The following is a 26,245-nucleotide window of genomic DNA, read 5'->3' as shown; positions in this document are numbered from 1 at the left end:
TTTGTGAGGTCTGGCCGTTCTTGATCTTGGGGAGTGCTGGCTACTGCTGGCTGCTGCTGGCTGCTGCTGCTGGCTGGGCAGCTCGTAGGCACCAGGGCCCAGGCTCCCCTGGGAACTCCCTGGGCCACTAGGTCCCCGGGCATGACCAGGGGTATTTCCTTCCCACTTTTCCTGACTGAAAGGTCACATTCCAAGCAGCCCAGTATAAACTTTGTCTCCTGGTGATCTGCCTGACCCTAACATCTCCTCCTAATAGAACATGGGCCCCTCGCGGTGTGTGGGTATGAATGGGCAGTGCCAGAGCAGGGTGGCGTGGGGGTGAGATCGGTCCCATTTGAGATGGAGCAATTCCCTGGCCCTTGGTGGAGCCACAGAGCTCAATTATATGCTTTAGGACAAAAACCTGACAGACAGCACCGTGACACCCTAGCCCTGGCAGAGAGATGCTCCATGCCCGCCTGTTGCAGAGCCCTGGGCCCCGCCCCTGAGTGAGGCTGAGCTCACAACCCAGGAAGCACACGTTACTGTGAGAAACTGCTGCTCAGAGAGATGGCCCAAGGCAGTACAGCAGCAACTGCATCACCAAGGGTCTGGCTGGTCAGCCCCAGTGTCCGTGTCCCCCAGCTGCCTCAGCCATCCCCCTGCACCTTGCTGTTGGGGGCAGAGAGTCCCCCCCTACCACCTGCTGCTACATTGCATCACCTGAGGCTGGGTCCAGTGGCCGCTCCTGGTTCAGCACATTGTAGCTCTTCCAGCTGTACTGAGGCGCTGGGGAGCCCTCCTTGGATTCGCAGGTCAGCTGGATGTCGTTCCCAATCACAGTCTCCCCGACGATGCCACAGTCCGGCTTGGAAGGTGGCACTGTGGGGAAGGGAGGAGTGAGGAAAGCTGAGTGGTGAGACCACGTAGAATGTATTTACACCCAACAACTGCCATGTGGCCCGTCACCCTCACGGGGTCAGCAGGAGGGCTCTGTGACCACAGCAGCCTTCCCACGGGTGGCTCCGTGTGTCCATAGAGCACAAGATTGTAAAGATCCTCCCAGGAGGACAGGGAGCCTGGGACGCGAGGGGCCACCTGCCCACAGGTCCTCACTGAGCCCATGTCATCTGCCCCCTGACCCCGGGGCTCTCTCCAGCATCCTACCTGGGCCCCTTTGGCCATTGCCTCCTGTGAGGCATTTAACGGGGATCCTCAACCTTGGGGATCACCCCGTCAAGGGCTAGAGGACAGCACTTCCAGCTCCGCAGGCCACAGGTTGCCCTGCTGTGACCCTGACCCCACAGGGCTCTACACGGTGAGTGAGCTATGGAACCCAATGAGGACAAATGATGAGTGACTGGAGGATGACCAGGCAGGTGACACTGCTGCTGTGGTCCCCCCAGCCAGCACTGATGGCAGCCTGAAGGGGAGCAATTGTGAGGGAGGCCAACAGGGGACGGGTGGGGAGAGTCAGAGAGTACCCCCAAAGAGGGATCTGCATGCGTTAAGGCTCGGAAACTGGGGGCTTCCTTAGGGTGGGAAGGGCAGCAGGGCACTCCTCTTGGAACCCTGGTGGTGGGCCTGTCCCCTTCATTTCCTTCCTTCTGTGCCCCCTTGGAAGGCTCTCCTGCCCCCGCCCCTGCCCCTGCAGGACTGCTGGTTCTGTAGTGCAGGGATACTAGCATGAATGCCAGCACCTGCCTCATCCGGAAGTAACTGCAAACAGCTGCCCAGCCTGGCAGCTGTAAGATGGCCAAGGGTGTGCCCGGCCAGGTGTGACCCGGCTGGCTGTGGAGCGCATTAGAGACACTCCCTATTGCCACTCCCAGCTGAGCTGTCTCTCAAATTAAGAGGCCCAGGGCTATGGATCGAGGGACGGGGGAGCAGCACCAACGGCTCAGGTGCATGAGCCGGTGTTCCCCAGGTGGGTACCCAGCACTCAGCTGCAGCCTGGGCCTTTGCGGACAGGATCTTTCCATCCCATTCATCTCCTGTCTTCACCTCTCTTCCCCTTCCCCTCTCCAAAAAACAAACGAGCCAACACGACCTGCAATCAGATCTGGTTCAAGTAGTCCTTCTGTATGCGTGGGAGCCCATAGACCCTGGAGGCCTTGATCCTCGCGTGGCCCCCATGCCTTGCTCCCACGCCCAGTGCGGCTCTAACCTGAGCGCTCACCCCGGAACCCTGGAGGAGTTCCCGGGCTTCTTGGAAGCCTGCCAGTCCTGTTGCTGACGTTAGGAGGCGCCAGAGGCCGCAGAGAAGGCCGATCCCGTTTGCTGCCTGCATCCAGCACCGGCTCCCAGGGCCTGGGGGCTTCCGGACATTGCCTAGTCCAGGCTGTATCCCTAAAACAGGGTTCAGGGGCTTCCTGCTGAGCGGGCTGGGGGGCGGGGAAGGCCCCCCATAACGCAAACCCTTCTGCCTAAAAAGCAGCCCGCTGCCAAGAACCTCTTGGGAAACTTTTTGCAAAAAAGTTTTTGTTTTTAAACTGGGTTTATCATCATGTAAGGTTAAATGAGTTGATTCCATTGAGCTTGCCTCCTTCCTGCTTCCGCTTCACTTGGGTGGGCCTTGATGGGGACTGGGGGGCTGGGTATCCATTCTTATGTGGGGCCTGAGCAGACATTTCCCCTCCCCACCAACAGATGAAGGACCCCCAGCACCTGTGTGGTGCTAGTGATGGGGGAGGCGTGAACTGCTGTCCTGTTGCCAACAAAGAATGGGTACAGACTCACACAGGACACAGTCGTCCTGGCACACCCGTGCCGTATGAAGTCTGCAGCCAACACGGCTCTCAGGGTGCTGAGCCCCAGAAATGTGTGTGCCATGCTCAAGAAAAAGCAAATGACAGAGCAAGCTTTACGCTATGAAAGAGGAATGAAAGAACAGACAACAGTATGGCAGCTGTGTGTGTCTGTCCACAGCACAATGAGAGAAGCCTGCAGGAACGCCTGCCAGAGGGCAGAAGGAGCTCCTGATTATTTCTGCCACAGTGCTGGTAGGTATGGCTTTGTTCAACATGATGTATGGCGACCATCTTCTGTGGTTCAGAATAACATCTGGAGTGGGTGCTTGGCACAGTGGGTACGCGGCTGCTGGGGATGCCTGCTCCCCTGCATCAGAGGACCTGGGTTCCAGGCCAGGGTCCTCAGCTTCTTGCTCATGCTCACCCGAGGGCAGCAGGCTGGTGACACGCACATGGGAGATCAGGCGGAACTCCAGGCTTGGACCTGGCGCAGCCGTGCCTTGTTGTATGTGGGGGAGTGAACCAGCATGGTGTGTGTGTGTGTGTGTGTGTGTGTGTGTGTGTGTGTGTGCATGCCTTTCCAATAAAGAGAAGTATTTTAACATACATAATAAAAAGGAAAACCTACCAAGTGGGGTAAAGGGAAGAAGAAGACGGGAAAAGATGGCAACAACAACGAAAAGGCCCACTGTTTAGGTCAGACCTGTGGCCACCTCCCAGGGGCTCCCACTGCTCTGATCAGACACGGACTGGGTGCTTCTGACAGGCTTTCCTTGTTCCTCGTGTTCTAGAAAGAGGAGGCTATGAAAGCAGACCACTGAAGCAGAACTCTTAAGTCTCCAAGACTTTTGGAAGTAAAAAACATAACATTACCATTATGAGGCTTATTGTATGTGATATTAAATGTCAAGAGAAGAATTACTTACAATGTCTTGTTAAATAAAGATAGAAATGCATATTTGAGAAATATTAACTAGGAAAAATAAAAATTGATTGTAATAGGGGGAAAAAAGAAAGGAAAATAGGTAATCTTTCAAATCCTCCCCTAAACTGGGTTCTGGCATGTTTGATGTGCAAGATCTTCTGAGGACAGATTTCCAAGACAGTGCCTGGCTGGGTTGTGTCTGTTGGGAGCCTGGGTGAGGCACAGTGACAAGGGCAGTTCCCCTGGGTGACCACCTTCACCACCGGGAACACATGCCCTGCCTGGCAGGGGTTGGTGCACGTGGGGCTAGGGATGCCAGAATGGAGCCTGCAACAGGGCTCAGGGTTTTCCCTCTCCTTCCCCTGAATGAGGTTGGCCTGAGCAGACCGGCTGATGCAGGAGCAAGAAAACACAGATTAAGGATCTGCTCCGTTCTGACCGTCGCTGCCCTTGGGCACTGCCTGCTGGCGGCGAAGGGGTCCAGCCGTTCCTTGGGGCATGTGTCTGGGTCCCATCTGGCACCAGCCCTCCTGTGGACGAGTTGTCCTAGAGCTGAAGACACTCACCGAGGACCAGGAGGTAGGCACGCGACTTGCTGGTGCCAGTCTGATCTGACATTAGAGAGACAGAACACTCATAGGTGCCATTGTCATCCATGGTGAGCTGATTGATGGTGACCGAGGCATCCGACTGCTCGGCCTGGGCCGATACATTGACGCGGTTCTCATAAAGTTCCCCGAAGACGTAGTTCTTGTACACAAAGTTCCAGATGACCACCTTTTCCTGGGACAGGAAGGAAGAGATGCCATTGGTTCTTCACTCCATGGAGCTGTCCTGAGCCCCCCACCCCAGCCACCACTCCCAGAGCTCAGAAGCACATACTGCAGGGCTGCCTCGACAGCAGTGCTCAATGACGGTGCCCACGGTGGAGTCCCCTCACCATGAACACTTTTAATCCACTCTCAGTGACAATATCACAAGGCTGGCTTGCGGCAGGGTGGCCAGATGGACATTCTCCCATAGGAGCACATGTGAAGGAATGGGCTACCTCAAGTGGCAAGACCAACAGCCATAATAACCTCTGGCATCTATTTACCCATTCTATTCCTGTCCCTTGTTCATGCTTTCTAACTCAGCCAACCAATAGTTACTGAGCAGTTGCCTCGAGCCAGGCATCACACTAAGCTGTTGCCCTTGGCTTCCAAGCAATGAGTCAAATGGCCCCTGTGGATTCCAATTCACCTTCTTATTTTTATTTACAAAAAAATGTTTTTAATTGCAAAGTCAGATATATAGAGAGAGGAGGAGAGACAGAGAGGAAGTTCTTCCGTCCACTAAGTCTCTCCTGAAGTGACGGTGAGGCCGGTGCTGTGCAATCCAAAGCCAGGAGCCAGGAGCCTCTTCCAGGTCTCCCACACGAGTGCATCCTCAACTGACCTTTGGGTCATCCTCAACTGCTTTCCCAGGCCACAACCAGAGAGCTGGATGGGAAGCAGGGCTGCCAGCATTAGAGCCGGTGCCCATATGGGATCCCGACGTGTTCAAGGCGAGGACTTAAGCCACTAGGCCACCACGATGGACCCCCAGTTCCCCTTCTGATGCTGACTCATTGCTTGACCTTGAATGAAAAATTGACCCCACTGTGACTGTGTTTTCTCTCCCACAAAATGTAACTGGTAATAACAATAATGGCACCTGTCTCGTGAAGACTGGCAGGGAGGGCCTGAGAGGTTCCTAACACGGATGCAAATGTGAGTAGGTAGGACTGACTCAGAGCTGAAGTATGAGTAAGAGGGACTGAGTCAGAGCCCAACACCGCTGCCTCGTGTCACCAGGGGCCAGTAAATAACCATGTGTGAGACTGTTAGGGCCTTGCCCAACACTGTAAGAGTCATCAGCATTATTACTGTCATCTAGGTGTATCTACCAGGTTCCTACCACTCACGGACGAACAGTCATGAGTTCTGTACTCAGAGCAACAAGTGGCAATGGCCAACCAAACATTACAGAATCTTACAGTTGCCTATGGAATGTCAAGAGAATGGTGTCATTTCCAGACTGGGAAATCAAGAGAGGCTCCATAAGAGAGGTGACCACTACCCTGAATCCTGAAAATAAATAAACAAATGAATACATAGCTGAGAATTAGCAAGGCTAAGGGCTGGAAGCCATGCAGGTTGGATGGGAGGACTGTGTTGGATATTTCAGGCAGAAGGAGAAACACAGCAAGCAGATTTGATCCCTTTCTTAGCAAGCTTGCTCCAGCTCACATTCTGTTGATGTAAGAGATCCATCTGTCACCACAGTGAGTATCTACCTCAGCACTCACAAAGTTGTGCTTCTGGGACCTCATCGTTGAACATGAATGACAGTTCCCACAAGCAAAGGTAGTGGCTTTCTTTCCAGGGTTGCACCAAGGACCATGGGAGCGGATGGGCCATGTGACCATGGCCCACGAGGGCCCGCTGGGGTGTCCTTCCCCAGGATCCTGCTGGGATCCTGCTGGGGTGTCCTTCCCGAGGATCCTGCTGGGATGCAGCTGGGATCCAGCTGCTGGGTCCTGCTGTTCCAGCATTTGGGTGTCTCAGGCCACCTTTCCCTCTGAGTGGCCGGGGACCCGATGTTGAGTTCTGTCAAGCATGTTTGCGCTTAGAAAGGCGACCTCATTGTTAAACGTGTGAGTAGACGCTCCACTTCTAATAACAATGCCACTAAGGAGATACTTTTTTCACTTATCAAATTGGCAAATACCAAACTGCTTGAGGACCATCTGCCTTGAAGAAATAGGCCCCCTCATAGTTGTTGATGAAAATGAGGATTAGGAGACACAGAGTGAGGACAGTTTGTCATTTTTAGTCAACATTTCCAATTCACATACTCTTTGTCCTTGAAGACTCATCTTTAACATATATGAATGCAAACATATGCATAAATATACACATAAGGATATTTATATTTATTACAGTATTATTTGCAGCCGCAAAATACAGGAAACAAATCAAATGTCCACCAATGATGTATAGTACCTTTTTAAAGTGTGACGCTTTATGTGAAGGTTTTTTGGTTATGAGGTAGACATAAATATATTGACGCATGGCAAGAACCCAAGGTAGTTCAAGATGGAAAAAGTCCAGTGCAGAGCAGTAGGGGTGCAGGACAAACCAACACACATCTTCATATGTGTAGGATCTCTTTGAAAGTCTTGGGAAATGTGCATTCAGAAAAAAAATGCATGAATCTCCATAGTTTTGCACCAAACTTAACTTAGTTCTAATTTCATTGTATAAATTTTTTTTTATTTAAAAGAGATAGACAAAGAGAGAGCTTCCATCCACTGGCTCAGGCCTCAAGTGCCCAAAACAGTCAAGGAGGGAGCCAGGCACCCAATCCAGGTCTCTGTGCTTGGCAGAGCCCCAGTTGCTTCTCCATCACCACTGCCTCCCGGCATGTGCAGCAGTAGCAGCAAGATGGAATCAGGGGTGGAGCTGAGACTTGAATCCAGGCTCTCCATATGGGATGTGAATATCCCATGCCCCATCAAATATCCACCCTCGTGAACTCTGTGGTGTGTCCCCACTCTGTGCATATACAGCTCACACATGCCTGGCCACGGGTATGGGCGCATGGTGGGGAGGGAGACAGAGATATTACAGCATGCGAGCAAGGTAGCTGAGGCAGGATGTGGGAGCAGGTGTGGAAACAGGACTTCTCAATGTATACTTTTCATGATGTTTTGATTTTTGAGTCATGGGTTAGAATATCTATTTAAACATAGAAATGGAAAACGAAGCTCCTTTGCATACTCCAACACAGGAAATAATTCACTCCGTGAAAGTAAAATTTTACCTAAGAGTGAGACTAAGCCACAGGAGTGACCAATTACACAAGATAGTTCATTTGAGAAAGACCAACAAAAAGATATTTTAAATACACTGACTTTGTCGAAGTAAATGTGGAATCATCTGCATTCAGCATTCACTGCTCCCTCCTTACCCAATCTGGCAGAGATGCTCATGTTTATTCTCGCTAACATTTATTCAAAGATTTTACAGTGCCTGCCAGCCAGACTGCCTTCTAAGAGGTCATGGTTGCGTGATAATGAATTTCCATCACACCCCCAACTTCTCAAGGCTCCTTACCGTATGAGTTCTTAGAAGCTTATCCCATTGGATAAACCCATCTCGTGTGGAGGAAGTGGTTTCATAGGTGCAGGGAAGGGTGACGCTCTTGCCCCTGGCAGCCCGGATGACTTCCTTTGGAGTTTGCACAGAGATGGCCTTGACCATCACCCACACTGCAAAGTTAAGAGCAGGAGGAGAAGTTAAATGGCATAGAGGTTCATACTCATTGCTCACAGGATTTCTGAGGGACAGACTTGCTCCTCCAGCCACAGCTGGTCTTGCTACAATAGACATTGATCTAGGCTGTGGCACTCCATCTGCTCAACCAGACCAGCGTCAAAGCGAGCATGGGTACACCGGTCCACCTCATCTCCCTCATTCAGCATCACGAGGAGGCTGCATGCCTTTGGTGGTGAAGTCTGGCTTTGAACTTGAGCCCTACCTCTTAGCAGCTGTTTGAACTTGAACGTTTCTAAGCCTCAGTTTCTCATGGGTGAGACAAAAGCCCTAGGGGCCAGTGCCAAAGCAAACAAGTTTGCCTTCCACCTGTGCCACCAACACTCCACCTGTCCTGGCTGCTCCTCCACTTCCAATCCAGCTTCCTGTTAATGGCCTGAGAAAGCATGAGAAAGTGGCTGATGGCAGCCCTGATACGTTCCAAACTTTGGGGGAATATAAAAGCAGAAAACACATGTAAATATTTTTCTTAGTGCATAGCACATAAGAATGCTCTCAGTGAATATTCTTACTCAATATCTCTTTTTTTGTAATGACAAGAACTTATTTATGTATTTCACATGTATTCACAAAGCAACTTACATGTGAATAAACAATCTAATGAATAAGATTAAATCAAGGTCAAAAACTAGAAAGTTTTCTCAGAGGAAATTTTGTCATGTAAGTTTACAGAAAATGGTGAGAACAAGAGGTGACCTCTTTGGCATGTCTCATCTCCTCCTCTCACAACATGACAGCTCATCAGGAGGTACCCTGCCCTTGAATCTGGGTGGGCCTGTGCCGGGCCTGGTTCTCTGTAGATTTTCTAACTGCAAACCCAGTGCATGCTCTGTAAGGAAGCCAAGGCAGAGGTGAGCATGTGGGACTCCCCCTGACGTGCAGACACAGGGGTGTGTACACTATCCTCCAGCCATTCTTGTTGATGACGAAGGGTGCAGAGCTGGGTGGGCTATCCCTGCCCACACTGAAGATATTCTCATCGGGGCCAGGGTTGTCAGGCAGCACATTCAGCCACCACTTGTGATGCTGGCATCCCACATAAATGCTAGTTAGAGTCTTGGCTACTCTACTTCCACCCCACTTCCCCACTAACGTATATGGAAATGCAACAGAACATAACTAGAATGTTTGGGCCCCTGCACTCATACGGGTGCTCTAAGTGGAATTCCAAGTTCTTGGCTATCACTTGGCCCAGCCATAGTCATTGTAGCCATTTAGGGAGTGAATCACTAATTGATAGACCAACAATCCCCCCCCCCCCCCCGCGTGTGTGTGTGTGTGTGTGTGTAGGTATGTTGGAGTCAAACTGCTTAGGCTGGCACCCTCCTTCTTACTTTTCCTCATTGTGAAACTTCAGGACAAACTGATCATTGCGCCCATGGGCTCAGAGGTGGTGGTGTTCGTCTTGGCACCCATTAGCACCCATTTCCTGTTTTGCTCATTGGCCACATTGTACCCCTGAACTCTGTCCATAACTCATACATTGATGATCAAGTTTTTCATCCATGCCTACTGCATAGAGTCAGCTTCCTGCTCTGTTCCAGGAGGTAAGATAGGTGCCTGCAAGGCTGTCCTCTGGCCCTGGCAGAGCTGATGGATGCATGCCACACTCACACACTCAGCTAAGTCCTCTTTCCTGAACTTTATGTCCAGTATGTGCCATCAGAAGAAACAACAATGTGATCTCTATGTAGAAAATAACAGCATGGAAACAACCCCCGATGTGGGCCAGCACCTAGTGTCCTCAGGGACCTCACAGCCTCGTCCTAGGATAATCCTGTGACAAATAGAACAGATCAGACTGTCTGGATTCAGAAAGTCCCTGGACAGCCCCTCCCCATGAGAGCAATGACTCCTCCAATCCAACCCTCTTAACTGTCCCCGACCTGGAAGCCTCCCTCCAATACTTTGATTCCCATTTCTGAACCACTATAGCTCTGGGGCACACTTTCGCCATGACCACTCCAGGAACACAGGGTTCAGTCCTGCAGCTACAGCGCTTCAGCTGGGAGTCCAGGTCCTGCACTCCTCCACGCATGACCTTAGCATCAGCCTTCCGTGCCACCCAACACTCACTTGAGAAACGGTCGTGTAAGGATTAAGTAACATAAAATGTGTACTTTGTTCAGAATGCCTCCTCACTCACAATCAATGCTCAACAAATGACATTTCTTCTTCTGTATATTTTATAGCCTACAGTGCTTTTACTTTCTCATGCCATAGCCCATTGCCGAGGTACACCCTTGGTGGGGGCTCACAGTAAGAGACCATCACATAGCATTGTCATGGACAAGTCATCCAAGAGGAACAGTAATTGCTAACAATTGGAACTAAAGACTAGATTGATACACGAGGTCATTGCTAACTGCCTTAAAATCACTTCCCGTGAGCAGACCTGTGAATGAAGAGATAGATGCCAATGAATGAGAAGAGGTCAGAATGAGAAGTCTGGCCCTTTCACGTGTCACTGGGAACCTGAGCCTTATAGGGTTGACCCTGAGGCCCTTGGGATACTCCCCGGTCAGTCATCCTAGAAGAGCCGTTGACTATTATCTGAAAACTTGAGGCCCTTCGCCATTCTGGGACTGCCCGGTAAGCAAACTCAGCCTTTCCCCTGGTTCAAGTCAATGTCCGTTTGTTCTGATATCACTGGACTCAGTAATGTCCATTCACTGTCCAGGGGCACCTGCTGTGGGCAGCCCTGGCTTGCTCCTTTCCACCTAAGAACTCTGGCTCCTCCCGGGGAGAGATGTGTGATAGACTAGGCTAGGTCTCAGCCCTTACTGAAGCATGTGTGAGCTGTATGGGGGTATGGAAGAGCCGTGGCTGGGTTGAAACATCCAAACAGTGAAAACCAGATTGGGTTGAAGGCTAGTCAGGAAAAGCCACTGTTCCTGCTAGGAAAGAAGGTGAACTGAGTAGGGCTAGCTCATGGACCCACTGGTATGTGCAAAACCTGGCACTAGGAGAGGTTCTAATGGAGGAGCTTGGGCAACTTCTCTGGCAGGACACAGTCCCTGCAGGTAAGCGCAAGAAGTACAATAGGGAACAACTCAGAACAGGCAATGGAAATTATCCCACTGGCATACACATGGCATGGGTTGGGGGCAGACCAGGCTGAGCCTGTTCACATTACCTACTGGTGAATCCGAGCACCAGAACAGAGTGTGGGTTGAGTCAGGTTCGGTTGCAACACATACCGGTACACAATAAGTAATGCCAAGGTGAGATGAGCCGTACCAGATGTAGTTGCAGCGCCCAAACAGCACATGTGATAATCAGGGGGAGGAGGCAAAGCCAACAGGGGAACGTGGGCTCCCCTGCTGGACAACTACTTTCATTGGAAAGCGTGAGTTGGGATGGGAGCAGATCAGACAAGGCAGGGTTATAACACCTGTGGGCCTCATGTGAGCTAGATAAGGGAAGGGTCACGGTGGGCTGACTGTTCCGACTGGTGCAAGCAAAAATTAGAGTGGTTGAGGGTTGTTTGGGCTTAGCCGCAGCATTAGCTGGCAGAGGCTGGCACTGGGAGCTAGTTCTGTCAAGTCAAATGCCAGAACCACCTGGAGAGTGCATAATCTGGGAGTAGGTGTGGCCTAGTAGGGAAATAGTGGGCACCTCCCTCAGGGTTACCACCATCACTGGACAGCACGAAAACCAAGATAGGGGCAGGACTGGCTAGACAGAAAGGCACCTGCCTGCGGCACATACTGGCAAGCATGGGAACCAGGGTAGGGGGCAGAACTGGTAGGGGTTATGGGGAGTCACCCCAACTAGGCTGCAGCTCCAACTGGTTTGCATGAGGACCAAGTATGAAGTGGGTAGGATCGAGCTGGACTACAACACCCGTTGGTTCACAAGGAAGACAGGGCTGGAAGCAGAATGGACCCAGCAATAGCAACGACCAGCATGTGCATAAGCTGATTGGGGCAACGGACAGTGTTGGAGTCTGTACTAGCAAACTCACTCAAGAATCAGATCTGGGATCATCTCAGATGAAGTTTCTTTGGAGATCCCTCCAACTAAACTGCTGATCTTGGAACCCCAACCATCAAGAGACTGTCAGCCAGTGGACTCTGAATGGGTTTCATTGCGGTTGGGATGGTGAGATTGGCAGCAATCCAGAACTAATGAACTATCAAAACTGTTTGAGCAGGACCCTCAGAGCATGCCTCCTGTTGGGGATCGGGGATGGGTGGGAGGTAGGGTGGGGCTTTTCCCTTTGTTACTCCCCTGACCCCAGATACAGGGAAAATGATAATATTAGCGTGGAAACAATGGTATTACCCACTTTTACCCTGTAGCCCTTGACCCTTTGTACCCTAATCAACTAAGATTATTAAAATTAAAAAAAAAAACTCTGGCTCCTCACACTCCTTTTCACAGGCCTTATGGTAACAACCCTATGATTCCTTGGTTCCCCTTCTTGAGATCTTGGTCTCTGCACTCAGTGAAGGAGACAGCGCACCAGGCAGAGCATCTGATCCACGACCAGAAAACAGAAATGGAGAGCTCGTCTCTAGAACCTTCCCAGTCGCTCCCTCTCTGCTTCCTCGCGTGGGTCGCTGTTACACACCCTGCTCCCCACAGCCACTTGAGTCCTCCCTGCTTGAGCACGTACAGCTCTCATCTCCTACCCTCCACCTGCTCTCACTGCAGAAGCTTCTTTCCTTCCTTCCTTCCTCGCTATTTTCCTTTCTGCTCAAGGCTGAGCTCCTCTGAGCTTAAAGGGCAGAACCATCTGAGAAGCCAATTTGTTCTAACGTGTGTTACCCAATAACGTGTGATGTGCCAACCTCCAGTTAGAAGAGTAATTTTATCTACCAGGAAGGAATCCTAAACCCTTCAAGCATTACAGCAGTTTGTGGACAAGATTTTGAGCATGTGCTGTGTCCTAAAGAGACCAGTCCTAACTCTCCCAAGCAGAAGTGACACAACTCCACCCTTCACAGCCCCTGTTCCATGTGAGTACTTGCCTCCGAGTCCTCATTTTTCATGAGATTTTGTTATGCAATACAGAACATAGCCAGGCACAAAAACCCTGGAGCCCAACTACCCCAGCCGGTGCCCCACTTCTTACTATTCTTCACTGTGTAACTTTGAACTACCTCATTTCCTTCTCTGTGCCTTAGATTCTTCAACAGCAAAACAAAGGTGATCCTATTGTTGAGTTCAGTGTTCTGGGGAGTGTTGATACTTCAACACACAGTGTCTTGGGACTTCACAGCAGGTGCGTGTCGTCTGCCTTTGGCGCAGAAGAACACACCCCACAGGCATTCTTGGCTTTCTCTTCCATAACACTGTGCTTTCTTCCAATGCCCAGGCCTCAACAAAGTGCCTAACACTTAGGAGGTGCTCAGATAAGTGTTCTCTGGCAGCCAATGAATGAATCACTGCAGAGAATGTAAGCTTTCTGATCGAATGTGAGCTCTAGAACCCTTGCATGTGCTTTATAGGCAAAGATGGCCAATGTAAACACCTGCTGTGCGCAGGCAGCATTTAGCATAGAGATTAAAACTCCTGCTAAGATGCTGGGGGCTGCAGACTCCAGCTTCCTGCTCATGTGGACCCCGGGAGGCAGTGGTGACAGTTCAAGGACCCCACCTCCTGTATTTGAGAGAGGATTGAGTCCCTGGCCCCAACTTCAGGCCAAATTACAATAATCCCCACGACCACAGACAATTAAGGAGTAAATTAGCCCGGTGGGAGTGCAAATACAAAAGAATACATCTCAATGACTGCTGCTAGAAACTGCCCCCAAATGGAATGAGGAACCTAAGGGGGAGGGAAGCTGAGTCCACCTGAGGCCCCAGATGGAAAAGACAAGGTCATTTGGCCTCCCTGGGGGAACTGGGTGTGGAGCCCCAGCTTGAGGCCTCGATGATTGCTTGTAAATAATTAAGGTTTGTTAAGAAGATAATAAACTGTCTCTGGAGAGCCCAATGGAAAGTAATAGAAAGTAATACATCCGAGGAGGATAATGAAATGCTTGATGGAGCTGGCGGCTGGAGGCAGGCAGGGCACATTAGGGGAACCCTTGGGAAGTGGGTAGCCATGCCTCCACTTAGGAAAAGCCATTCACTCAGAGAAACCACGGAGATGGAGATGCCGCTGGAGGCCAGAAGGGTCCCAGCTCCACACCCCTCCCCATTTGCTGGTGAGAAAGCATGGGTCCCCAGGGAGAAGCAAGCAGTCCCCACAGGCAGAATGCTCTACCCTGAATCCCAGCAGCTCTGGGTGGGGGACAGCCCCTGCGGACTGGCCATCTGGCAGCTGGAGAAGAAGGATGGCCAGGGCGGCAAGGGAGCTGGTTTAGAGCTCAATAAATGGTTGTTGGACACAGGTTTAGGAAGCCATAAAATTCCAATCAATTCAACGAATTTCAGCTGAAGTCCTGGCCGAGCAGCAAGGCGCTGGGGAAGGGAGCACAGGCCTGCTCAGGTCCCCCCCTCCACCCCGGAAGCCCTCTGGGATGACCCAGCCCGTACTGCTGGCTGCCTCTGCTGAACCCCTCAGGTCACATATGTCCCACATATGTCCCACACACTTGTCATCCTCTCGTGTGTGCAGGCTCCTCCCCGCGCCAGAGAGCAAGCTCCTCCGAGTATGACTCTGTGTTGAACCCACAGGCTTCACTCTCAAGGCCTGGGGGCTAAGAAGTCCTTGTAATAGGGCTTTTGGCCCAGTCTCTGCCCAGGAAGGAGTTAGAGGTCATTGTCAGCCTGTGGACTAATTAAGTGTCATGGTGTGTGTGCACGTGCGTGTGCATGCACACGGGGAAGGGGGAGAGGGGGAACGGGGAGGGGGGTTGGGGTGTGAAGCAGAGGAAGAGAAGAAGGTCATGTGAAAACCAGAAGGTGGGCCTGGTGTGATAGCATAGTGGTTAAAGTCCTCACCTTGAAAGTGCTGGGATCCCATATGGTCACCGGCCCCACTTCCCTTCCAGCTCCATGCTTATGGCCTGGGAAAGGAGTCAAGGACGGCCCAAAGCTTTGAGACCCTGTGCCCGTGTGGGAGACCCGGAAGAAGCTCCTGACTCCTGGCTTTGAATCAGCTCAGCTCTGGCTGTTGTGGCCACTTGGGGAGTGAACCAGCAGATGGGAGGTATGTGCGGGGGCGGGGGGGGGGCTCTCTGTAACTCTGCCTTTACAGTAAAAGTAAAGAAATATTTTAAGAAAAAAAAATTTAAAAGTCAGAATTATAGAGAGGAGAAACAGAGAAAGATCTTTCATTCTCTGGTTCACTCCCCAGGTGACCACAACAGCCAGAGCTGAGCTGATCTGAAGCCAGGAGCCAGGAGCTTCTTCCAGGTCTCCCGCATGGGTGCAGGGTCCCAAGGCTTTGGGCTGTCCTCGACTGCTTTCCCAGGCCACAAGCAGGGAGATGGATGGGAAGTGGGGCAGCCAAGACATGAACTGGCACGCATATGGAATCCCAACAGCTGCAAGGCGAGGTTTTAGCCACTAGGCTACCATATTGGGCCGAAATTAAAACACACACACACACACACACACACACACACACACACACACACACACACACACACACACACGACAGATACTCTCGGTTGTCTTGGTTGGGGCCGTAGGCCTTCAAGAAGGAGCTCTCGGAAGGGAATACACTGGAAATAAAGGAGAAGCCGGCAGGAACAAGGCCTCAGCCTGGGTGTAAGACCAGGAGGAGAGAGCTCAGGCCAGGAGGAGGCCACCGTGGTTCACTGTGAACCTCACCGTCCTCCAGAGGCCCCGGAGGACGGAGGACGGGCAGGTGCCCCACAGTCAGCTCCCGGTGAACTTTGTGATGGCGCTAACCGAAGCGTCCTCGCCACGCTCCGCCCACGGCCCGCCCAGGTGTTTATGGCATCCTTGACTCACCAAGGCAAGAAAAGGAGGAAGTGGACCAAAGGTCCCTGAGGAGCAGAGGTGGGGGGCACGTCAGGAAGGAAGCAGGGGCCGAGCGGGCGGTTGGCGCTAGGGGCAGAGATGGAGACGAGCAGGACAGACAGTCAGTGCTGCCTTTGGGGGCTGTGCTGGAGACACCACACTTCACCTCCAAGCCCTACACGTCCTCGATCCCGCTGTCTCCGTACTGAACCCTACAGCCAGTGGCGGCTCAAAGCTCCCACTGCGTGCAGGTTGTGACTGTCCTGCAACCTCCCCAAGGCAGTCCCTAGGTCTATCACACACTGGGAAGGGCTGAAGGACCAGGTGAACTCAGGTGAGTGGAACTGGAGAGAAGCAGGCAGTCTGAAGAAACAGGAGAAGCAAACTAGGTAGGAAGACCCAGGTGGGGTCAAGCCTACTGGCCACCTGCTCAGCTCCTCAAGGCCAAGGGCTCACTCCCCAGCAGCCCGCCAGCAAATGTGCCCCCAGCCTGGTGCCAGGCTCTGGGGCAAACAATGGCACATGGAGAAGAGGCAGTGCCTGGTCCCACAGTGGCCAGTCCCTTGGGTGAGTCTTAAACATAAACCATTGTGGTGAACAAACATTACTCATGCTTGTGAAAGGTGATATCAGAGGATGGGAAAAGCAGAGGTTGTCCCGGGAAGGTCCACAGAAAAAAAGAGCCTGATGGGCTAGGCAAGAGAAGGGCAGTGTGCAGTGGCGAGAAGGTAAAACATATTTTAGAATCAAGAAACAGGCCAGCTGGGGCAACAATAACAAGGGGTGTCTGGAAGATGTGCAATACCCCAGGGTGATATCTTTAGCCTCCTACTGTCACTCCCTACCCAAACCCTCCCACAGAGGAACCCTAGGAACCAAGCCATGTGGCTGCTTCCACACCCGAGAGACCATGACCTCCAGAGGCAGAGGAGAGAAAAATGAGCAGATGTAGCAGATATTGGAGAGCTGAGATCATCAAGGCATAGGTGACCTGAATTGCTAAAGGAAGAAGGAATAGCTCAAGAGAGGGCCATTTCAACATGTGGTCCCCACACTTGCTGGGCCCCTTCTGGTAAATAGGGAGGGGTCATACCTTCTCCTTGAGTTGGGGCCTGAGATTGCTCCACCAGCTGAGGATAGCAGAAGCAGCACTGACAGCACCTACCTGCTTCTTTCTTAGGTGTTGCCTCTTTGACCCCGGCCACCACGCTGGGAGGAAGCCTGGGCTTCCCTAGGGGGTGCTGTAGCTGGGCACCAGGGCACTTGGTACAGGCACTTAGACACAGCAACCAGAGTCAGCACCAGCTTTGCAGCTACCAAATATGCAATCTTGGAATCACGCCATCCAGGCCCAATTAAGCCATCCCAGCTGATGGAGCAAGCGCAAGTGGTCCCTGCCAAGCCCCAGCTGACCCGCAGGACTGAGAGCAAAGGAAATGATCATTATTGCTCTTAGTGACCGCATCTGGGCACGGAGCAGATGGAATAGATGTCTGCTGAGTTTCTGGCTTTCCTTCCTGTGTGGCACACGTGCCGTTTCTTTAGAGGGAGATCACTGGCAAGGGGGCAAAGATCACAAGTCTCGTTGTCCGTGTGAGTGTCCGGAGTGCTCTGAACTATCCAAAAATCGTGGGACCTGTGAGACTGTAGATAAAGAGAGAGATCAAGTTGAATCAGCAGCGGGTGGACAGGTATAGATGGATGGAGCTGGAAGCAAGGCCAGGCCTGGACCCGCAGAGCTCTGAGGCTGCACGACAGGGCAGAGACAAGGGCCAAAGCCAGCCCTGGAGGAAGGGAGCAACACGAGGAGGCAGCACGGGAACCAATGGAGCAGTCTCCAGAAGGTGGGAGCGACTACTCAAGTCATCAAGGTGGGATCCTGCCAGGAGCGCAAGCAGATGATGTACCAAGTGCCCTGGTGCCCAGCTACAGGGACAGCAGTGTGAGTGCTGAGTTAGCAGGCAGGCCTGGGAAGGGACTCCAGAGGGCAGAGCAAAGTTGAGGTTCACACCTGAGCCCCAGGTTCTCCCCAGAGGCTTCTCACACAGCACACGTGGGAGCTCATTGAAGAGGCAGCTCCTGGGCCCACCACCAACTACCAGGGACCCACCAAATCAGCCTGCACTTGAAAAAGCGCCCCAGGAACTTGGTGTGCACACTCAAGTGTGAGAACATTGCCTGCTGAGTCATCAGCACATCAGAGGCTGGATGGGAACGCTCAGACTAACTGTGCAGGGTTCCAGGGGCGACTCTTCAGGAAATGCCCGTCTCCTCAAGCTCCATTCTTTAACTCACAACCCAGGGCTGGTGTGCTAGTGCCTTGCAGTGCCAGCATCCCATATAGATACCGGTTTGTGTCCCAGCTACTCCACTTCCCATCCAGCTCCCTGCTTATGGCCTGCGAAAGCAGCAGAAGATGGCCCCAAAGCCTTGGGACCCTGCACTCATGTAGGAAACCTGGAGGAGGCTCCTGGCTCCTGGCTTCAGCTCTGGCTCTTGGGCCATTTGGAGAGTGAACCAGTGAACAGAAAACCTATCTTGCTCTGTCTCTCCTTCTCTCTGTAAATCTGTTTTTCCAATTAAAATAAATAAATCTTTTTTTAAAAAAAAAGGAAAATTCACCTTTTCCCCACCCTAACCCCTTTAGTTCACAACTCCGCTTGCATGTAGGCATCAGGTGGGTGGCACTTAAAAAAAAACAAAGCCAGAGGAGCCCAGATCCTGCTCCCTGTGGGCTATGATTCAGGAGGTGTAGGGGGTGGACACCCAGCATCTCTCCTTTTACTATGAAGCAGACTGTGTGAGCGGCCGAGGTAACAGGTGCCACCCTCAGCTGTCAGCCCCTCCCTTTACACATGCCTGTCTCACACTGATCTTTGGCGACATCCGCTGCCCTCTGGCGCTGGGGCCTGCCTGGGTCTCCGGAATCCTGATGGTGTCTCTGATAGGACAGACAGCATGCTTCGCCTCCGGCACATAAGAGCCTTTCCAGCACCGATTTTTCACCTGTGCTTAGGCACCAGCAGGTGGTGCTTAGACCCCAGACAAGGGCCAGGTTGCCTGTTGTATGGGCGCATGGGCAGAGTGACATCACCCTGGCTCTGGCCTGAGTCCCGTAATCTTGGGGTCAGATGAGTGGACTGAAGACCATTCCCTTATCTGACCCTCATCAGATGTACGTGTTCAAGACTGAGCCGGGAAAGTTGCAGCAAACGATCCGGGCCACAGCACAGAACATAGACACTTGAGTGATGTGCCATTCTGATAGGCTACACCACCAGAGACCTCCCCCAATACGTGTGCGTGCCCACAGGACTATGGTGCTGCAGAAGGGGTGTGCCATACCTCTAATGAGACAACAGGGAAGAATCCTAACATAGCTGCTATCAAAAAGTCGTCACGGACTGAGCAACTGGGGCTGTACTGAGATCTTTGTTTTGGAGGAGAATGCCACCAGTGGCCCCAGGCGGAGCCCTCAGTGGGCTTCCCCCGGAGCTGGGCTCCATCCTTGCGGAGCACGCTGCTATGCTCTGCATCACATTACAGCTTGCACAGGCTCTGCCTACTGAGAAATTCCCCAGAATAGGAGAGCCTTGTGCACAAATTGGAGTATTTTCTTTGGGAGCAACCTGGCACATGGTGACTTTGGCAGGGGGGCAACTTTGAGCTCATCCCCTGTGACCTCAGGCTCCCTTTCCTGGCAAGTACCTGCCAGATCAGAGCTCTCAAATCCTCATCCATCAAAGTCCAGTGACAGCCTCGGCCCCTACACGCTCCCGCACTCAGAGAGTGACAGCTGCAGGAACACCTGGCAGTTACCAAGTGTGTCATGTGTGCCCAGCACTGTTCTGAGAGTTTTACCCTGCGTGCATTCAGCCAGCCTCTGTGTCATCCTGTGTAAAAGACAGCATGCATTTTGTACAATAAAAGTTGCCCTCTACATCTCACAGACTAGGAAACTGAGGTTTTGCAAGATGAAGCAATGTGCCCACACTGCAGTCAGCTAAGGGTGGACTGGGGCTGGCATCAGCCCCCTGATGCACCTGTGGCGGCAGAGGCATTTCAAGGGGGCAGGGAAGAGGGCAACACCTCCCAGGCAGACAGGTGCACAGGCGTGTGTCAGTTGACTTGCTGCAAAGCATCTGCATGCAGCGATATAGGCCTTCGGACTGGTTTTCAATTCCCCAGCATAGCAACCTGTGACACTTCCATACGACCTCACATGATAGTTTCTGCGACCCTGAAGCCTGAGGAGTCCTAGGCATGTTGTCCCCAGCCCAGTGTCTCCTTGCCTGACAATCACTGGGCACAGCTGGGTGGATAAAGGGAAAGGCCAGTAGGTCCTGTAAAGCCCAGTTCAAGTTTCATCTCTTCTGGGAAACTTTCCAGGATTTCCTTAGCTGCTCTCTGGGCTTCTCACATCTGTGAAGGAGTAAGTGGTGTCCCTGTGGTCACACTGAGGCAGGATGGGGAGGGGTGCCTGGTGGGTCTCAGGTTTGATCACTGAAGGTGCAATGGCTATTTCAAACCCCCGCTGGCTTTGTCATGATGCCTTGAGGCCGCCACCCAGGCGGGCTTCCCCTACTCTGTGCTCTAACCCATTTTTCCCCAAGTGTAAGGTATGCAGGAAGTGAAGGTCATGGGCAGGCTGGGAGGGGCAGAGGCGGCAGCAGGCGCAGCCCCAAGGCACACTGTCTGAAAACAGGCCTAGAAACTGGTTCTGCCACCCCAAGTTCACCCAGGGGTCACCCTTCTTTGCAGGAAGGACCAGACCACCCCAGAGCAGAGGCCACCTTCCATGCTGAGCTGGGTCAGCTCTTTGCCAGTTTGTCTCCTAAGACAAAATGACAGCTTTTTATTTGTGCCTGGGCTGCAGCCAGACCCTGAATCTGCGGTGGTGGAAACGGCAGAGGGCCACTGTCTTTGGGCCAGATTCCCTCGGGGCTTGAAGCAATCTCCCAGCCTGAGCTCCCTGTGACTGTGGCTATTCCAGGGACCCTCTTGCTGTGGCACCCCCATGTCTATGTGCTCGGTAGAGACAGTGGATGAAGGAATGAACCAGCCAGGCTGAGTAGGCTGATGAGAGGCCTCTGCCCTGAGCCACAGGAACCTCCTGGCAGCTGCTGTCCCAGGCTGGCCCAGTTGGCCCTTCCTAGCCCCATCTCCCAACCCTTCGGCCAACCCCTACCCCAGCACGGGGCTGCCTGCCACTTATGGGTCCTAAGGCCCGAGTTTTCAATTCTGTTTTTCTTTATTTCTTTTAATTTTATTTGAAAAGCAGAGCAAGAGGAAGAGAAAAGGTGGGAGGAAGGGAGCGAGAGAGAGAGAAAGAAACACAGATCTCCTATAGACTGGTTCATGTCCGCAAATGCCCACATTCGCTGAAACTGAATGAGGCCCAAACCAGAAGCTGAGAATTCAATGCAAGTTGCCCACATAGGGGCAGAGACCCAACTCTCTGAACTCTCCGGAATAGGCATCAGCAGGAAGCCAGAATCAGAAGTGGAGTGAGATGCCAACCCAGGCTCTCCGAGGTAGGATTTGTGCATGTCCAGGGATGCCTTAACTGCTAGGCCAAATGCCTGCCCCGGAGTTGGGTGTTGAGACACGGGCCAGGAAAGAGAGCCTAGGCCTGGGTCTCCCTCCACAGGCTACGGGCCAGGCGGACCTCGGCTGACCAGGGTGTGTTACAGGGTAAGCTCCAAGCCAGGACCTCCTAGGGGCGCCTGGGTTTCCTGCTTTAGCTCCTTACATCCTCAGTATTGTCGTGTCCCGGAAACCCACAGCAATTTCTAAAGGCCAAACACGTAGAACTAAAGGTATTAAGGAGCTTCCCGGCTTCCCCCTCACCCGCCATCGCTTCTCTCCATTCTACTCCCTTCCTGGGCCCAGGCACCGTAAAGCCAAGACTTGGCTTGCTCTCAGAGGCTCCAAGGGCCTCCACGGGGCTGTTTAGCACCTGCTCTGGATTTCCCCCTACTGTTTGATTTCTCTCAGAAGGGTTTCCCATTTCTCAGAGTTTCCATAATGGCCAAGGGGTGTCAGTCTTTGGAAAGGGATTTTCTAGTGTTTTCTGAAGAGCTTCTCTTGCTTTGGGTCAGGTGGCTTGCTTCTCTGCCCCAGTGGCCCTGTGTGCGATGCTCACAGAAGCACTGCTGTTTAGGCAACGGTTAAAACCCCGGAGAGTGAAAGTAGCCAGCCCATGTCCTGGATTTTCAGGATGATCCTAATTTCAAATGCCTTGTCCCCTACTTGGGCCTCGCCCCATACAATTATGAATTCTTCACACCAGCAATGGGTTTTACTGATTTTCTGCCTGGGCCGCTGGCTGGGAAGTGCTGCCTGAACCACGGAGTGTGTGATTGTGCCCAGTGGGAACATGACTGGGAAACCAAGGTGACTGTAGGAGCCTCTCTCTCTCTCTCTCTCTCTCTCTCTTTGCCCTGGACCCCGAGTCCTACCCTGCCCTGGACCCCAGACAGGGAGGGGCTACTCACCTGTACAGAGCATCCACAGCACAAGCCGCATCCTCCCCGCCATGCTTGCTCCCTCCACCGCCCACGCGTCGGCACGCACTAGCAGGAACTGCACAGGGCTGGGCTGACTGCTCCCAGCTCCAGCTGCCCCCTGGCCAGGCCCAACCTCAGATGCCTGCAGTTCTCTTCCTGCCCTCTCTGCCTAGCCTGGCCCACACGCCCCACCCCTCAGGCAGACTGGCAGGTGAGTTCACCTGTGGGGCTGGGTGCGCACGCTCCTCCTCCTCCCCCAGAAAGCCCAGGAAGAGGCTCCTCGGGCTTTTCTGCTAGCCTGTCTCCTCCCTGTCTTCCTTCTATTTAGTAGGTGTCCAAAGTCCCGGGCTTCCCCACCAAGGTGTGGGCCTCACCTGCAACTGGTAGGGATTGCTGCCTTGTAATAAAAAGGGAAATGATCTCAGAGGCAGGGCTCTAGGGTAGTAAAAGAAGGGTGGTGCCCACATTTGCAGGGGCAACACGCCTTAGGATCTGTTCCTTTGCTCCCTTTTTCTCCTGCAGGACCCAGCCCACCCCACAGTAAAGAAACAGTCAGGCAGAGAGCAGGAGGGGCCTGCCCTCATGGTGTAGGATCTGCTGGGAAAGCAGTGTAGACACAGGTAAATGAAGGCGATAATCTTGCAGAGTGTGACTGCTCTGCCTCGCATCTCCTAGACTGTTGCGCTGTCCTGAAACTTCCTCTGTTCCCTGCAGACAGACCGGGATCCTGACCATCCAACTTGAGAGAACAATGCTGTCAGGAACATAACACTCCAGGAGCAACCACTAATGCCAGCCTTCCATTTATACTCTACAGATTGATACATAAATACATCATAAATGAGAGCACGCCACACAGGCTGTGCTACAGCAAGGTTTTATTTCATTTTTACTTTTCACTGAGCAAAAGCCCACAGATAATTTTCTATGGCAATGCATAGAACAAAATCATCTTCTATATTTCTAGGTCTGGGCAGTTTGTTAACTCATATTTTCATTAAGTTGTGGATCCTTAGCTTGTTGATTTCTAGCAGCTCTTTATATATTAGAAAAACCAACTTTTGGATCTGAGAAGTACCGCAATTTTTTCCCAGTTTTTTTTTTTTTTTTGCATTATAATTTCAGAATTTCCTCAATCAATTATTTTATCAATCCCCTGTGGCTACTGGGCTTATTACATTTTATTCAGTCACGTTTATTAGATTCTTTTATTACATATTGTAATTCTCATCCCCAACATATAACAATACCTTTCCCAAGTTAGTCCTCCTAATAAACAGCCTTAATGTGTGTTGGGGTCCTAGCATTGATTCTATAAGACTTGATAAATGAAGTTAAACTCCTGACATTAGCCTGTAAGGTGTCCTAGCATTTGTTTCTCAGTGTAGTCTACCTTCCAAAATAATTCTGAAGAATGTGTGATTTATGACTCAACCAAGCTAGAAATCTGTCTTTTCCCACCCAGAATTCACCCTTTCCCACCCAGAACTTTGTTTATGCATCCTCTTGTGTAATCTCTTTCCTTTCTCTGTTGGTTGTTATAATTTGACTTGTGTGTAAAAACCAGTTTAGTTGGAGCCAAGGAGTAGCATAGTAAGCTCATCTTCCACCTGTAAGTGCCAGAATCCCAAGTGGACATCAGTTCGTGTCCCAGCTGCTCCACTTCCCATCCAGCTCCCTGCCTGTGGCCTGGAAAAGCAGCAGAGGATGGCCCAAAGCCCTGGGATTCTGTCCCCACGTGGGAGACCTATAAGAAGCTCTTGGTTCCTGGCTTCGGATCAGCTCAGCTCTGGCCATTGCAACCATTTGGGGAGTGGCCTGGAAGATGGAAGAACTTTCTCTCTCTCTTGTTCTCTCTATAAATCTACCTTTCCAATAAATAAATCTTTTTTTTTTAAGCCAACTTAGTTGGAAGTTAAAAAATGGAATTAAAAGATAAGTTTCTTTTGTTGAAAAAAAATGTAGAATGCATACACAGTTTCTTCCTAGCATGCTGTTGCATGCAGAGGAGCCAGCACTGTGGCCCTGAGGAATGTCACTGCTGAGACACTGCCATCCCATAGTAGAGGGCTGCTTTGGGCCCCAGCAGTTCCCCTTCCAGTCCAACTCCCTGTTAATGTGTCCAGAAAGACAACAGGTGACTGCCCAAGTGCTTGGGCCCTTACCACCCATGGAGGATGCCAGGCTGAAGCTCCCGGCTCCGGATTTTAACTTGGTCCAGGCCAGGCTGGATGGAAAATCTCCATCTTTTTCTTACCCCCCTCTCCCTATGTTTCTCCCTCTCTCTGTCACTCTGCCTTTTCAATAAATGGAATCTTAAAAAATACATATATATATATAAAATATATATAAATACGTAAAATGCATATATATATATATATATATTTTAAAGGCCCTCGTTTGTCAGCATTGTTTTCTTTATGAGTTCTTTGGTCACAGGGCTGTCTCCTTTTTGAAACTCACACAGCTCTCAGACATCTTTAGGACCCTAACTCCATTCTCTCTTGTGCTTGAGTTATTTTAGATCTGTGTCTCATTCCTCCTAATAAACTGTGATCTCATTCATTCATTTGGCTGATTACTAATGATACTGTGTGCCGGGCATTGTGCCACCTAACTAAGAAGATGGACGATTTTAAGCTATGAGTCTTACTGACTTCGGTCATGTACGGTGCCTGATGCGTTGTGGACAATCAGCTGGTACTTTCGAGTGTGTAGACAAGCAGATGCGCACAGGACTGGATGAAGGGGGTGATTACAGAGTCCGTAGGATTACAGTGGTGAATGATTGGATTACTTGGGTTTGCATTGACCACAGTGATAGCTCATATGAAGTTTATAAAGCTCATGGAATTTCTGTATCACCCAGGGTTGTCAATCATCCCCGCCTGGGGGGGGGGGGTATCAGCCGGGGGTGTAGGGCATGGAACAGGACCACAGCTGCCCGGCTTCCTGTCCAGAGATGTCTGTTTAAAGAAATGTTATCCTGGTCCCCAACCACAGCCACTCCTCAGTCACACCACGGCGCTCTCTGGTGTCTCTCTAGGGCCTCCCTGTGGACGTGGGGCTGAGGGCAGTTCTTTCATTCTTCCAGATCCTTCAATTCCCACTGTCTTCTGGGAGGACTTGAACAGCCCCAGGTGGGAGGGGCTGGAGAGAGCCCAGAGAAAACCTTTGTGTTGTCCTGGCCACCTGCTAAGTTGGCTTGGGGAGAATTAGCCAGGAGGCAAAGAGTTAAGCGTAGCTGAGGGGGGGGGGGGGTACAGCCTACTGGCTCTCTCTGGGTCCTGAGCCTGCATTCCTTCCTCGCAGAGGACTGCCAGCCTGTGGGGCCAGAGGCTAAATTTAGAGGGTGGCTAAGGTTTCTTGTTAACAGCTGTCCTGCCCCTCAAGAGAAGCAGCAGTAGGAGGGGCGAGGTTAGTCTCCCAAAGGCTCATTTCCTCTGGGACGAGTTAAGCTGCTGGTGGGGACGGACAGACGGACAAGCAGGCAGTGGTGAGCGTATTCTGAACCTTATTTCTATCGTGGGGGGCTGGGACTTCTGAATCAAGGCCCCCAGCAGTTCCAGTCTGAGGGGCAAGGACCAGCCAGGAGGTCTGGGACCACCTGCTGGGAGACTTCACGTCCCTTTTTAAGAGGCTGTGGGATAGTACTGGAGCCCAAGGCCTCAGCTCCAAGGCCTTGGATTAATTTTCAGAAGAGGCCACCTGTATCATCCCAGGAGAGACAAAAGGTTTTTGCATGAGGTAGGTAGTGAGTGTGGGTGGTGTGAGTGTGTCACGCGCAGCCTACAATTTTAACAGCCCATCTCAGCCTCTCTGTGGGATCTGTGGAGCGAGC

At 51.8% G+C, this 26,245-nt stretch overlaps 1 protein-coding gene across 1 annotated transcript in view; it reads right to left on the bottom strand.

The window, feature by feature from the left end:
- GPA33 (glycoprotein A33) overlaps positions 1-22,444 on the bottom strand; it is a 30,210-nt gene extending 7,766 nt beyond the window's left edge. Inside the window, exons 1-4 of the mRNA XM_041003402.1 lie at positions 22,393-22,444; positions 7,794-7,948; positions 4,221-4,437; positions 698-861 (exon numbers count right to left, since the gene is read on the bottom strand). Of these exons, the coding sequence (XP_040859336.1) occupies positions 698-861; positions 4,221-4,437; positions 7,794-7,948; positions 22,393-22,435 (579 nt within the window). The 5' untranslated portion in view covers positions 22,436-22,444. The remainder of the gene's footprint in view (positions 1-697; positions 862-4,220; positions 4,438-7,793; positions 7,949-22,392) is intronic.
- Between the last annotated feature and the right edge of the window lie 3,801 nt (positions 22,445-26,245).

Source organism: Ochotona curzoniae, unplaced genomic scaffold (genome assembly GCF_017591425.1).
Source record: "Ochotona curzoniae isolate NIBS_2020 unplaced genomic scaffold, NIBS_Ocur_1.0 scaffold_2683, whole genome shotgun sequence".
NCBI classification, from domain to species: domain Eukaryota; kingdom Metazoa; phylum Chordata; class Mammalia; order Lagomorpha; family Ochotonidae; genus Ochotona; species Ochotona curzoniae.
The sequence above is the reverse complement of the archived record's forward strand: the minus strand, read 5'-3'. Positions and strand labels throughout refer to the sequence as shown.